The 14,297-nt window shown below is 42.1% G+C and overlaps 1 protein-coding gene across 1 annotated transcript in view; it reads left to right on the plus strand.

The window, feature by feature from the left end:
- The window catches only part of Grin2b (glutamate ionotropic receptor NMDA type subunit 2B), a 446,438-nt gene that overhangs the window by 115,918 nt on the left and 316,223 nt on the right, over positions 1-14,297 (plus strand). Inside the window, exon 2 of the mRNA XM_028781023.1 lies at positions 8,938-9,366. Coding sequence (XP_028636856.1) covers positions 8,956-9,366 — 411 coding nt within the window. The 5' untranslated portion in view covers positions 8,938-8,955. The remainder of the gene's footprint in view (positions 1-8,937; positions 9,367-14,297) is intronic.

Below are 14,297 nucleotides of genomic sequence, written 5' to 3' on the forward strand. Positions count from 1 at the left end.
AGTGAAAAGGGAGACATAGGCAGAACTCAGACATGGTGGTAAAGTTTCAAGTCAACCCAAAACAAAAGTTGGTTCCTTTAACATCTTGTTTGTATATATTTAGCTAATTTTTAGTAGATGTAAGACTCCAAGTACCTAACATTTTCACATTATGATGATGATGATGATGATGATGGTGGTGGTGGTGGTGGTAGTGGTGATGGTGGTGGTGGAGGAGGTGGAGTGAATATGGTTATGCATATATGATGGTCAGAGGACATTTTTGGTCTTGGGCTCTCTCGTTCAATTAGGAGTTCTGGGGATGGAACTCAGGTCATCAGGGTTGTGTGGGACGCACCTTTACCCGCTTACACATTTTGCTGGCTCCCTAAGTACATTTTGGAGATTGAAACTGGATTTGCAAACATGAAAAGTGTGTGAATTCCTTTGCATTTCACCTGCTGCAAATAGATGTTGGTCTTGTTCTTCATAATGGCATCTGACAGTGTAGGCTTGCCATCTGTGCTACCCACACTGCCTGCTCAGATGGCCAGTGAGCGCATCTGCTGCCCAAACTGAGTGTTCTGACTCAAAAACACGGGCTCAACAGCTCTCTCTCTCTCTCTCTCTCTCTCTCTCTCTCTCTCTCTCTCTCTCACACACACACACACACACACACACACACACAAACACACACACACAGAGTCAGTTTTTGTTTGGTTAGCTCTACCCTTTGTTGTTGTTTGATACACTTTTTTTCCCAGTCAGGCTTCAAACTCACTAGGTAATGGAGCCTTGAACTTCTGATCCTCCTGTCACATCTCCACAGTGAAGGGATTATAGGTGTACATTGTCATGCCTGGTTTTCCACTACAAGTGTTGCACCTAGATCTTCATGCATGCTGGACAAGCACTCTGCCAACTGAACCTCATCTCCAGCCCTCTGGTCTAGATAGTTAAGATTTAAAATTCCAACTTAAGAGGCTGAGAGGAAGGCTCAGTGGTTACGAGCACTTGATGCTCTTACAGATAAGTTAGGTTCCAATCACCCCAAAAAATAAATGCATAACTGCCTATTACCCCAATTCCAGGGGATCCATTGCCTTCTTTCTTCTGTGGGTGTCACATGGTACACAGACATACATGTAAGCAAATACAAAATGTAACAAAAATTTTTTTTTAAAAAAAGGTATAATTTAAAACTCAAAATGAAGTTGGAGCTCACAATTGCAAAAATATACCAATGAACAAGTTCTTTTGGTTCTATTTTACAGACTTGAGTTAAAGAGTCGCTGGGTTCATGACTCACTGGTGTTATAACTCAGACCAAGATGCTTTTTGTCATTTCCTGCAATGGAGTTTTAAGTTTCTCTCTATAGATGTTTGGTTAGGACGTTTTCTTATTAATTCTTAAATAATTCACAGTTGTCTTTGCTGTTATGAATATTATGTTTTCTAGTTGGTGAGAAGAAAAGTATTGATTTTTTTTCCCTAATAGGACCATTTATCTACAGGCCTGGCTGAGCTCATATTAATTCAAACAGTTCCTGTGCTATAAGATTCTCTATTAGATAACTATATTCTTAATGAAATGCCATTTTTCTTCTTTGCTCACCTATCTTTGAAACTTAGCCTTATGGTGCTGATGTTGGTGTTGAGCCCAAGAGACAAGCACTCTTCTGCTGACCAGAGCTCCGGCACCTCTGAAATAGTCTTTTGGAATAATCTCACTAGGCATCAGGATGGCTTTTGGACATTCTAAGTACCCCAGACAAACCTCGAACTTGTAATGCTCTTGCCTCTGGTTTTCAAGTATCTGGAATTATTTAAGTTTGCGCTGCCAAACTCAGCTAAACGTTTCATTTTCTTGACTTATTTTCTTAGTGTTTCCAGTGACTCTAAACATGTTAACCTTGAACCTTCTTAGCGACAAAGGGAAAGTGATCAGAGGTTTTTGGTGTATAGCCTGCAGGGGGAATCTTGGGATCTACTTTCCACCATCAAAGAGCATTCTTTGTTTAAATGTTTCATCTTTCTTTGCTGTGGCTGGGTATTTCGGTTCACGCACATGTTTTCTTTATTGTTTGGAGATTCTCCTGAGTATGCCCTCTTTGGCCCGTTAGTATAGGGATTGCTTTGATAAGTAGATGATTGCTAGCCCATCCTTGCTTCTTGTTGTCAACCACATTTGACCATTATCGTTACAATCATTATTAGAAATATTGCCTGTATTTTGGCTAGCTAATAGATTATCTTTGCCTTTACATCATCATCTTATTTTGTCTGAATCTTTTACTTCTTTTTATTTTGGCAAGGGTGGAGCAGGGTGGGTGTTGCTGGGTACAAACATTGGGATAAAGCAAGGTGTGACTTTTGTCATGTTCTGGATGAGAGTTCTTTGTTGTTTTATTTTAAAAATTCAATCTTTTTTGTACTTCTTTTCCTATTTGATTTATTATTATTATTAAATATTATGCATCAAATTTAAGAACAACTAATTTTCACAGTATTTTCCTTAATTATTTTATAACCTCTGCATTATGTGTCATAATTATGTTTTATGATATGTTTCCTTCACATTTTCCATTATTTTCTGTCTATTATCATCTTGAAACTTTGTCATTTAACTGCCGCTTAAAGGATCATTTGGGGGCTTGTTATTTTGGTCTCCTGTACTGATCTCCTCATTCATCCATTTTTGTTGTCATTGGCTTTACTTATTTTTTATTGACATGTTCCCCCTTTCCCATCTCCCCCAATCCTCCCCACCCACCCATCCAACTACATGCTTTTCCTTCTCACCCTTTAGTAAACAAACAGGCAAATTTAAAAAGCAAACAAACCAGAATTTTTTTAAAAAAATGATGAAAAAGCTCAAGAAACACACGCAATCAGAAATCATAATATATAAGCAAGATGAGATCTCAAAAATCTATGAAACAAAACTATTTATTCTATTTATTTTTTGAAAAATTCATAGACTATATTTTGATGATTTTTTTTTTTTTTTACTCTCCAACAGCTGCGCAGAGATTCCACCTTCCTGCCTACCCAACCTCATGTTTTTTCTCTCTTAAGAAACAAACGGACCATGTAAACATCTGGAGCCCGATTTGTGTGGCCTGCCCACTCCTGAGCACGAAGCCCACTGTGGAGCGTGTCTCATGTACCCAGTATCACTCACTCCATTGCAGATAACCGAGTTCTGTCTCCCAGCAGCTTTAACCGCGTGTTTCTTCTTGGCAAGGAGTGAGATGTCGTGCCTGCTTCTGCTTACTGCTGGAATTCTGCCTGCTCTGATCTTGTGTGTGAGTGATATGTGTGTTCATACATACATCTGTCCTGCTGTATCTTGAACATGTTTTTTCCTTGAAGCCACCACCACCTCTGGCTCTTACAGCTCTTCTTCTCAGGGTGGAGTGAAACATCAGTTATAAGTATTATAAACATTAACTACCCTTAGCAACATTTCATTTTCTTAGAAATGTACTTAAAGTACACTTTTATTTCCCAAATGTTCTGGAAATTTTGATACTTTGTATTTTCCTTGTTCTCCTGTAAAATGATTTGTACTTTGGCCTTTCTTCATTTCTTCTTTAAAAGTAAATCTCTTTAAAAGTTTAAAATATGTGATCTAAAAATAAGTATTTCAAAGCCGGGTGTGGATAGCTACCTGTGAGTTTGAGGCCAGCCTGGTCTACATAGTGGTTGACATAGTATAGCCAGGCTTGTGTAGAGAAACCCTATCTTCAAATATATCAAAGTAAAATGTATTTTATTTCTCATTGAAACACATTTTTTTAAAGTGACACTTATTTTATTTTGACTCTATAGACTTTATGGGTGCATTTTAGATTCATGTCTAATATGTCTCTCTTATGTGCGTTTATAGATATCTGAATCAGTCCAAGCTTTTTGCTCATACTTTTTATAAAGGTCTCTCATGTATTACTTATAAGATGTTTTGTCTATTGAATTTATGCTTTTTCTCCTCTTAGAAATTTTAACTGCACTTTTCTACGCATCAAACTTGTATTTTTAGATTTATATGTACTCAGGACTGTTTGTTGTATCATCTCAGCGCCAGTGTGACCTTTTGATGTTCCCATTGTTGGATTTTGTCTTGATGTCGTAGTTGAGATGCTCACCCAGCACTTCAGGAAGGCCGCACTCACGTCTTTCACTGGGAAGGCATCCTTTCTTTCCCTACCTTCATCCGTGGCAGGTGTTAATGCCTATGTACTGTAGCTTCCCAGCTTTTCTCACAGCTAGGGATGTTCCTGGGCCTGAAGTCTGGCACTGTTTTATTAGACACATTTGCCCTGTGTAGCCCAGATTGGTCAAGCCTACAATCTCCCTGCCCCAATTTCCTAAGAGCTGGGATTACTTATAAGCGTGTGCAAGGACATCTGTCTAGTTCCCAAACTTTTAATCTGTGGTTGACTGCTGTCTGTCATATTCCCGTCACAGCCTCTTTTAATGGAGTGACTCCAGACAGCATCCCAATTGGCAACTTTGACTTAACATTTCCTACACAGTCACACTTCATTCTTCCTGTTGGAGTCATCCTGGGACTCCGCTTTCTTTGAGGAAAGAGTTGGTCCATCTCCTGCACCAGATGGATGTACAGACAGTTAGGGGAACGTATAGGCAGTTTCTTTTTATATTCACCATGCACTGTAAAGAATGAAGCCTTCTGTGTGGGTCACTCAGCCCAAATGCAAGGAAGCCCCGGGTTGAAAAAGTGATGGCTGGTCTCATCCTTCCTGCCGATTCTCTTGCATCCCCGTCTACCCACAAACATGAAAGCATGAATGGGAACACTGAGCTTCATGATAGTCATTCATGATTGGCCCCTAGCCTGGATGGTCCCTGAGTTCAGCTACGTGACCAGGATTCTGTCAGTGAAGGCATTATATGTGACATCTTTTCCAGAAAGTTAGATCAGAAGAGAACTAAAGTCCTTTGCCCCGTGTGAGGTTCCTCTTAATATTCCCCTCCGTCTCTGTCTGACATTCTCTCACCCCCCACCGCCCACATGCTCACTTTGTGCTGTCAAAAATAGCTGGGTTCCTTGAACAGCTTCTAAAAGCTCAACAGTGATACCCTTTGCATCTGCAGAGTATTTCATAGTCTTCAAAGCGCTTCCGTACAGCTATTATCATTTGATCCTCACAAACTCTTCCAGGTATGTAGGTTAGGCCTCTTATCCTGATTTTACCAATGACAAACCAGACAACAGTAATTAGGTGACTACCTCACCCTAATACTCTTCATTACCGTGAGACTGCTCCAAAGCCAGGTTCGTAATTTCATTCATCCATCCATTTGTTCATTCTCTCTTCTAGCTACCTGTACTAAGAGGCATCTCCAGAATGGGAAAAGAAGGACTTTTAGAATCAGACAAATTTAGATATGAAACCCAACTTGCTACATGATCTTGGTCATATGTTTAACCTCCCAGATCTCTTTTCTTACTTCTAACTCAGGGAGGATTATGACTTTTGTTTTTATAGGAATCAGATAATGCATGAAAAAATTCTGTCAATCATAGTATCTGAAGCACAGTAGGTGAACTATTTGATATATAAAATGCTATATCACAGTCTCATGTAATGGTCTAATGTAGTGGTAAAATTGGCTATAGTTCATTGAATAGTTCCTGTTTATTGTATATGAAGCAGTGCTATGTCCCAAGAATGTAAATAGAAACGAGGCAAAATATTTCCTTTACGTCTATATCTTCCCTTAGATGATGATTCTGAAAGGTAGAGCTCATGTTCATGGCATCTTCAGCGTCAAAACTAATGATCGAAGCTAATGACCAAAACTGATGTCCAGTGTTGGGATATAGCACAGTTTTAGATCACTTGCTTAACATATGCAGAGTGTTGGGTTCAATTCCCACCACTGGAAGGTAGTCAATGCTTGGTATGTGGTTGCTCAGGTAAAAGGCCTGCTTGTGAGATCTCTTGTTGGGTAAGTGTACTAAACCAGTCACAAGCATTAGGTAGACCTCAGGGGCTTTGGTGAGAAGCCAAGGCAGCACTTTCCAGTTATGGGGAGGATTGTAAAATGGAGAAGAGGAGGCAAACAGCAAAGAGCCCGTGCATCCAGTCTAATGTGAGTGTGTCGGATGAAAGGAACGGCAGTATTTATCTCAGACCACACACTTTCTCTCAGCTGCCCACCAGCCCCTGCGCATGCTCAGAAACTGAGTTTGTATTCAAAGCTTTGTGTCTGCTCAGCTCATGGTCCCTCTGTCACTGCTATCTCCCATAATGTATTATTCTGTAAAGAGCTTTGCTCTATCCCAGTATAAAAGAGATGCTTGGTTAAAACCAGATCCTATTTGTTGACTGTCACCACTGGCCATTGCATACAAAGAGTATAATATATTGTGTGAGAGAAAATGGAGGAACACAAGACGTGTTTAAAGAGAGCAAATAAAAGCTTGAAATGCGAGAGCATCGGGTGCATTAAAGTTAATAGACTGCCATGGCAGAGCGGGCCATTTTTACATGTGAAAAAATCTAATTTAGGGACTCGTAACTGTAGGACTTAGAATCCCAGTGGAATGAAGTGAGCAGATAGATTCTTGCCAAATTTTAAATCTCCTGGTTCTTGTTGAAAATCAGCCCTTGGAATTGAGCAGACTTTTTATATATACATATAGTGCCCATCTCTTTGAGATACTAAATCCAACTGTCCCCCACTGAATAGCTGGTACTACTCGAGCCTCTGTATCCTATTGTCTTTCTTTAAACATTGAAAGAAGTTTCTTTAAACTCAGTCCCCAGTTGTCTAGGCTGACCATCCATAGCTCATCAGCATGAAAGTTTGGAAGCTTTGGAGTCGTTCCTCATTTCTACAGAAACAGAGAGACCAGAGAGCTGTCAGGTGTGAGCTTTGCTGGGTGTGAACCATGGAGATGCTCGTATCATTTCTTTCCGGAGAAGTGAGACAATCGATACAGGTCTCCTCTTGGCAGTGCTGGAGGATGACTATAGCAGCAAGAGTTCCAAAAGGTTTTCTGCCAAGAACTGGATTGGATTTTGTGCTTCCTCAGCCACAAAATGTCCTAGAATCTCACTCCCAAGTCACTAATGCCCTTTGTGGTCAGTCTGCTCAGCTTGAATACTTCCTGATCTTTCTTTGTTCAATACCTTCATTATCATTTTTTCTTCTTGTTAGCCAAATTCTCACATTTTCAGGTTCCTAATAATTTCTTTGAAAATTCCCCACCCCCTTTTTTTTTTGGTTAAAGAAGCAGGAGAGTATAAATTGTGTTTTCATGTTTGATAGAAAAGTAAGAGTCTCTTCTATTTCTGGGTATGATTTGTAGGCTGTTTTCTTGGAGAATACTACTGTATTAAATCTATTTGCATTCTGGCATTATAACACCATTGACCTCGGAGGATTATGTAACTGTTCTGAGATTCGTTTTCTCTATTTGAGAAATGGGAATAAAAGGTCTAATTTGTTGAATTTTCACGGGAAGCAAAGAGATTGCACGTGAGAAAAATACCTTCTAGTGCACGGTATACACTAAATGGCCATTGTACAATAAACGGCCATTTAAAACAAAGCCACACAGGCAGGACCCATTCTTCTAAGACAAGAGGTGCTTAGGGTGAGCGATGAGAGACAAAGGGAGATGACCACAGCTCACACGCTACACAATTCTGCATCTTTAATCTGCTGCATGGCGTGTGCTTTGGGGGCCTGTGTGGACATAAAAAAGGGGTGCGTTCTCGGTAGGAAGAAGGTAGTGAGTTATACACAAATATAGACCATCATTTCAGGTAGTGATGGCTACAGGCTTTTGTTGGAAACAGAATAGAACTATCTTCAAGGGTGACACTCCATGACTCCAACTATGAGTATCTGCTTGTGCCTGTACTTTGATGCATTAGAAGGTCAGGATAATGCTGCTTCTCACAGTACAGCCATCGGCCAGCCAGTGTGGGGCATACAGTGCTGTGGAGCACACGTTAGAATCAAGATCGGGTTCAAGATTAATCCACTGGGGCTAAAGAGATGGCTCAGCATTTACAAGCACTTTCTTGGTTTTGAGCACCCACGCTGGCAGCTTACAATCACTTGTAACTCCAGTTCCATGAGATTTGATGCCTCTTTTGGACTCTGAGAACACCTGCACAAATGTAATATATTCTCACAAAGACACACACACACACACACACACACACACTGGAATCTGTCTTTTAACTCTGCTTCACTTAACTCATTAAGTCTTGGGTAGGTCCTTTAACTTCATTGAACCTTTGTGTCAACAGATATAAAATGAGATGCTAATATTCCTTTTAATTTCTTTTTCCTCCTGGGTGATTGTAAAGATCAATTAAAATTAAGTGCCCATGTGTTGCTTCTCTGATTTAGTGTTAAGAGATAGATTCTGAAAGAGAAACACAGAAGTAGTTTCTTGGCGATCACTCTCTGAGAGGCACAGGCAACAAGAACACGGGGTCTCCATGCCTGGAGTTTGCCAGATTCATCTTTATCCAGGCCGTGTTTTGTGGCCAGCCTCTACTGAGCCCCCTTTTGCAGCTCATTTGGCCTAATCTTTGCCAAGGGCAGCCCAAGGAGGGTTATAGCTAGAGTGCAGGGGGTCAGGCAACAGCGAGCCCCCTCCTGCTGTCTCCAGTGTGTGTGTTTGGCTGGCTCACAGTTCCCAGCATATCCTCGCCTGCTTTATCTCTGTCTGTTGGCTGCACATTTGTCTTGGTCAAAGATTTATTAGGCTCTTGAAATTTTCTTTTTCTCTCATCATTCCTCCGAACGTCAGAATTAAGAGCCTGGGTTAGTGGGGGGGATAAACTGAGTTTCATGACCAGCAGACGGAGATAAGGTTCTTGACTCTCTGGCATTCAGACACTTCAAGGATGTGTTCCAAAACGAGGGTCACATTTTAAATAATTTTCTCCCTTCTCTTTTCAGAGAGTCGACGAGCTGAAGATGAAGCCCAGCGCAGAGTGCTGTTCTCCCAAGTTCTGGTTGGTGTTGGCCGTCTTGGCCGTATCAGGCAGCAAAGCTCGTTCCCAAAAGAGCCCTCCCAGCATCGGCATCGCCGTCATCCTCGTGGGCACTTCAGACGAAGTGGCCATAAAAGATGCCCACGAGAAAGATGATTTTCATCATCTCTCAGTAGTTCCCCGGGTGGAGCTGGTAGCCATGAACGAAACTGACCCAAAGAGCATCATCACCCGTATCTGCGATCTTATGTCTGACCGGAAGATCCAGGGGGTGGTGTTCGCCGATGACACTGACCAGGAAGCCATCGCCCAGATCCTCGATTTCATTTCTGCTCAGACTCTCACCCCCATCCTGGGCATCCATGGGGGCTCATCTATGATAATGGCAGATAAGGTAAAAAAAGGAGGCTATTCCAAGGAGCAAATGATGTGTTGTTTTTTTAAGGCAAAACTAAATAGTTAAAGATAGAAGTGTACCAGTGCACATCGGGGAGTAAGCGAATAGAAGGGAACCAGGCAGATAGTTAGGAGATGAAAGTGAAAACCCGATAGTAGTGTAGAAGGGTCGACAATAATGGTCCTCACCCTGTGGGTCACGACCCCTCCGGGCATTGAATGACCTTTTCACAAGGGTCACCCAAGAGCTTTGGAGAACACAGATATTTACGTTATGATTTATTACAGCTGCAAAATTGTTGCTATGAAGTAGTCATGAAAATGATTTTATGGTTGGGGTGGTCACCACAACATGAGGAACTGTATTAAATGGTCTTAGCATTGGGAAGTTTGAGAATCAATTGTCCAAAGTTTAGGACAGGTTTGTGTGTCTGCCTGTGACTTAGCGATATTAAACTCGGAGTCTTGGTAGATTGCCTTTTTCCAAATAGGTATGTGAGTAGAGCCTTCAACACTATAAAGTATCCTCTGTCCTATCATGATAGATATGCTCTTCTCCACAATGGTCACGCGATTTTAAAAAGAAAAATGCCCTAAGACAGGCAGTTGCTATCCACAAAAACTCAAATGTTTATAGGAATAGAAAGGTATCTACTGACATCTCAGGATTTGCACATTCAAACAGATATTCACCCCCTCCCCCACGCACACAGGACAGCCATGTTTTCCCCATTATTAGATTTGAAGATTTTTAGCTGTGGTTTCACACAGGAGTCACTGGAGGTGACTCCAAATGTCGTGGTGTCTTGTTCCATCACAGCCTGAGATTCTGGGATCTGAAAACCACCTCGAGTGAGTCCAGAGTGCAGTTAAGCTGAGGACATCGCTTTGAAGCTTGAGAAAAGAAATGACCAAATTCACATTAGATTCGATGACAAATGACAGACAGAATCTCTCTTGACATTACCATCGCGTCTGAAATCACAGAAAAATATTCCACTTGGATTTTTACACCACTGCTAGTTACTCAGTTATGTTTCCTTACTGATAGGTGTTCTTTCAGCTGTTTCTGTCTTAGAGTGAGTCACACACCCCATCCCCCATGATATGAGCATCATTAGCCACTTTTAGTATCATCTCCACCATAGTACCACCATTTATGCTCGTTGTCTCCAATTTCAGAACTGCCTTTAGGCTTCTGTCTAATGGGCATGCTCTGTGGTCAAAGATGTTTGCAAATACCCTAAGCCTTGCCTCGCCACCACAAGCATGTTGCTCGACCCTATGAGAACCACCACCCCAAATTTAGCAGAGAATAACCCCTTGTGACCAGTGTCGCCATCTGTTGGTACCAGGGGAGATGACTGCTCCTTCTTCCTCCCATAGTTCAGTCTAGGGAAGGCTGGACTGAAAGCAGCAGATGGAGAAGCTTTAGTATCAGGTGTGAGGATGTTCTTGTGTTCATGTGGACACCTAAATGAACGTTAAAAACAGATGCTGGCAGGAGTCGCTCATGCCAGGAAGTAGGACGGACTCAAATACAAAGGAGAAGGAACTGACTGTGGCAAAACCCACTGAGTGTTTGCTTTGGGTAGACATCATTTTTAAAAGATCGTGGTCCTTGGTGAATTACGTTTTATTTCACGCGTGGTATTCTAAGGATGCGATATTGCATTGGAAGAATGGAGACATGATTAAGCCAAATTTTGAGATCATAAGTAAGCGTGTGCTCCTTTCCAGACTACGACAGATGAGAATAATTTCCTTGCTGTTGCTCATCTGAATTATTGCAAACCTATGTTATTTCCCTCGAGCGTGGAGCTTGCACATAAGCTGATTGGTTGCATCCCCCTGGTACCCCTTGCAGACTCTCAACATGCATATAAAACTGTGAGCTGAGGTGCATCCTGGGTGGAGGCTGGGCTTTCGTGTGCTCCCTGGTGCATGCTGGGTGTTGTGTGAGTGTTCACCGTATGCTAGGCAGTCAGACTGCCCATGCATCGTTTTATTTAATACCACTGAGCTAAGTGGAAATACATCTCTTTTAGATGGAAAACCAAGGTTCAAAGAGATTACAGAGCACATTTAAGCTGATACTGTAGGGACAGGAAGCCACACTTTAGCTCTATGACCTGTTACCCCTAAGGAAAGAGGCTAGTGGGGGCTTCATAAACCTTCTTAATTGCTCCTTTCTTCTTTGTCCTATGGCGTTGTGGGAAATGTCATGGTAGTCTAGCACTCCATTCAATGTCGGGCAATGCAGAAGGCTCATTGCAGGAGGGAATGAAGAACGAACCAGGGCAGCACAGTTCTACAGAGAATGTGCTCGCTACTGCCTCCTAGAGGTAACAGGCAGAATTGATCTGGTAGTGTGGATCTCAAACGTCTCTATCATGAAATCTACCCCATAGATCTATCTTCCTCCTATCCTTGTTGTTACCTTATCCAAAAACCCCATCTGACCTGTACTCCCCCACCCCCATCAGTAAGAGGAGATGAACAGTGACTATTTTGGAAGAAGTCCTAACATAAAGTGAATAATGTCTAATTGAGTTTTAGTCCAAAGTCAGAAAGAGGAAGAAGGAAGAAGATCCAGGTAGACAGAGAGATGGATGCTTGATCATGAGGGCAGGGGATAAAATTGATGGTGGCCCCAGGAGTGGTGTCACAGGGCCAGAGGCACTTGAGAGGACAGAAGTGATTCTCAGGCTGTGCCGAAGAATATGCACAGGCTTGGAGGATCTCCGTGAAATCAAACAAAGAGCCCTTCAGGTCACAGTGAGAGAAGTTTTGACTTCAAAGTCTGAGGTCAGATGTGTTTGGCTTTAAATCGAAGCATCCACTCAGTTGCCATGGTTGCATACTGTCCATGTAGAATGGGGACCTGTGCTTTGACAGCTGTGACCTATGGTTGGGTAACAGGATAACACATTTCAAAATGGAACTGATGAGGGAACTCTGGACTACCTAGTGTCTGTGGCTGAAACTTAGTAACCAACGGAACCTGTTTCATCTGCCCCTCTGAGTCCATTGTTTTCTTTTCATTGGATAGAATTTAGGAGCTCACTTCCTGTATTTGTGGAGCTTTTGGTGCCTAAAAGACACCACTGTTATAAGGATTTCCGATGACCACTGTTATAAGACACACACAGATCTGGTCAAATGGTGTGCAGTCATGTTTGCATACACAGACGGGTCAGTCAAAGCACCAGTGTTCTGCTCTCAGTGAGGTAAATGCACGTTATACTCTGGGGGAAAGAAGCACAGGAGACAGTGTAGCATAGCTGCTGACAACTCAGAAGCTGAAGTTGGAGAGGCAGCACTTCCTGGATGTGAGATTCTGGTTTACTCACTAGCTTATTATGGTTGACCTTAGTTCCCTGGCTGCACAGTGGGAGGAAAGCATCGATTTGTGAGGGATTGAGGATTAAATGAGATATGTGGCCTCTAACTTGCTAAGAGCCTGGATAACACTGACAAAGAAAAACCAGGAGAGAAATCCAGGAGAGAGCTCTGAGGAAGAATGCTGAAGAAGAGCGCTAATGATACCTTGTCCTATCCAGGAAGTTGAGATTCATTAGAGTTTAGAAGTCTGCCATGGCCAAAAAGGGTACACCCATGACAGAAAAAGCTCTCTCTAGCTACTGAAGAACTTACAGCAGAAAACTGTTCGGAGTAGTAACGAGGAATGTTTAAAAATGTATGAGGTGCTTCTTGGCAGTCCCCAACCTGAGAATGAATAACGTATTTTATTTTGTGTTGTTATAATTGCTTTATTCTTACTGAGATGCTGGATTTAGGATGCCGATCTGGAATCAGGCTAGAAGCATTTCCATCCCTTTCCAGGAGCTTTCACGATTGATTGGGTCCTCACATTTTTAGCTTAGAAATGTTAAGTAACCAGTCCAGAACATCATAGCTCCCAGTTAGCAGTGAACTGGGATTCAACTCCTAGAAACACATGTTTGGAAACCCATGCTTTTCTGTGTACAATTTTGTTTCATAAGAAACAGAATTAAGAATTATAAGTCACACATTTCAATCTCCATTCCGATGAGTTTGGGAAATGTAGCCAATCATGGCTTAAGTGACACGAGCCTCAGTAGATGGTTTGTAAGATGTAAATTGGGTTCCTTCTACCAATTTACATCGTTTGGAAGGAAAAAGAAAATATGGTAAAAATGTTGGAATGGCACCGAGCAAACAGACGCTCAATAAGGAACACCGGAGTCCCTGAAAATCATTCTGTCTCTGGCATCAGTGACACTCGGAAGTGGCTTGGGCAGGGTGTAGGACACAAAACAGAAGGATGGAGATTGTAGCAGGATCAGGGAAGACGGCGTGAGATCAGAGTTCTGCAGCTCCGGTCAGTAGGAGAGTGAAGGGTGCACTGAGTGCAAGTCGGGGTTCAGGGCGGAGCGGTTGATCAGAGTGAAAGACTGAGGCCAAAATGCGCACCTGTGCCTTTCTCCTCTCTGAAGGCTGTGCGCATGCTCACTGCGCGCTCTATGGCTCTGGTCTCTCCTTCCTAAAGGATCTGATTGTGCAGTGATGCTCCAAAGGTTGTTTTCAGGTTTTACTGTTTTCTGGTTTTTAATTTTTGTCGTCATTTTGATTTTTGTGCAGAAAGCCATTTTGGAAAGTAACAGGATGGTGACCTCTGTTTCTGTGCTCTCTCTCAGTCTCTCTGTCTCTCTGTCTCTCTCTCTCTCTCTACACACACACACACACACACACACACACACACACACACACACACACACATGCACAGTTCATTATCCTCTTTAGCCTGTGATTTTTGCCTTTCTTTTTTTTCTATTTTCTCATGTGGCTTTCTTTAGCTAGCACCGCATTTAAGCCAGGATAACTATATGTTGTATGTACCTTTGCCCAGTGACTTCTCTGAAGTTTCTGAAGTGCTGTGGGTTT

The sequence above is a fragment of the Grammomys surdaster genome, unplaced genomic scaffold, assembly GCF_004785775.1.
Source record: "Grammomys surdaster isolate TR1022 unplaced genomic scaffold, NIH_TR_1.0 373, whole genome shotgun sequence".
Taxonomy (NCBI): Eukaryota; Metazoa; Chordata; class Mammalia; order Rodentia; family Muridae; genus Grammomys; species Grammomys surdaster.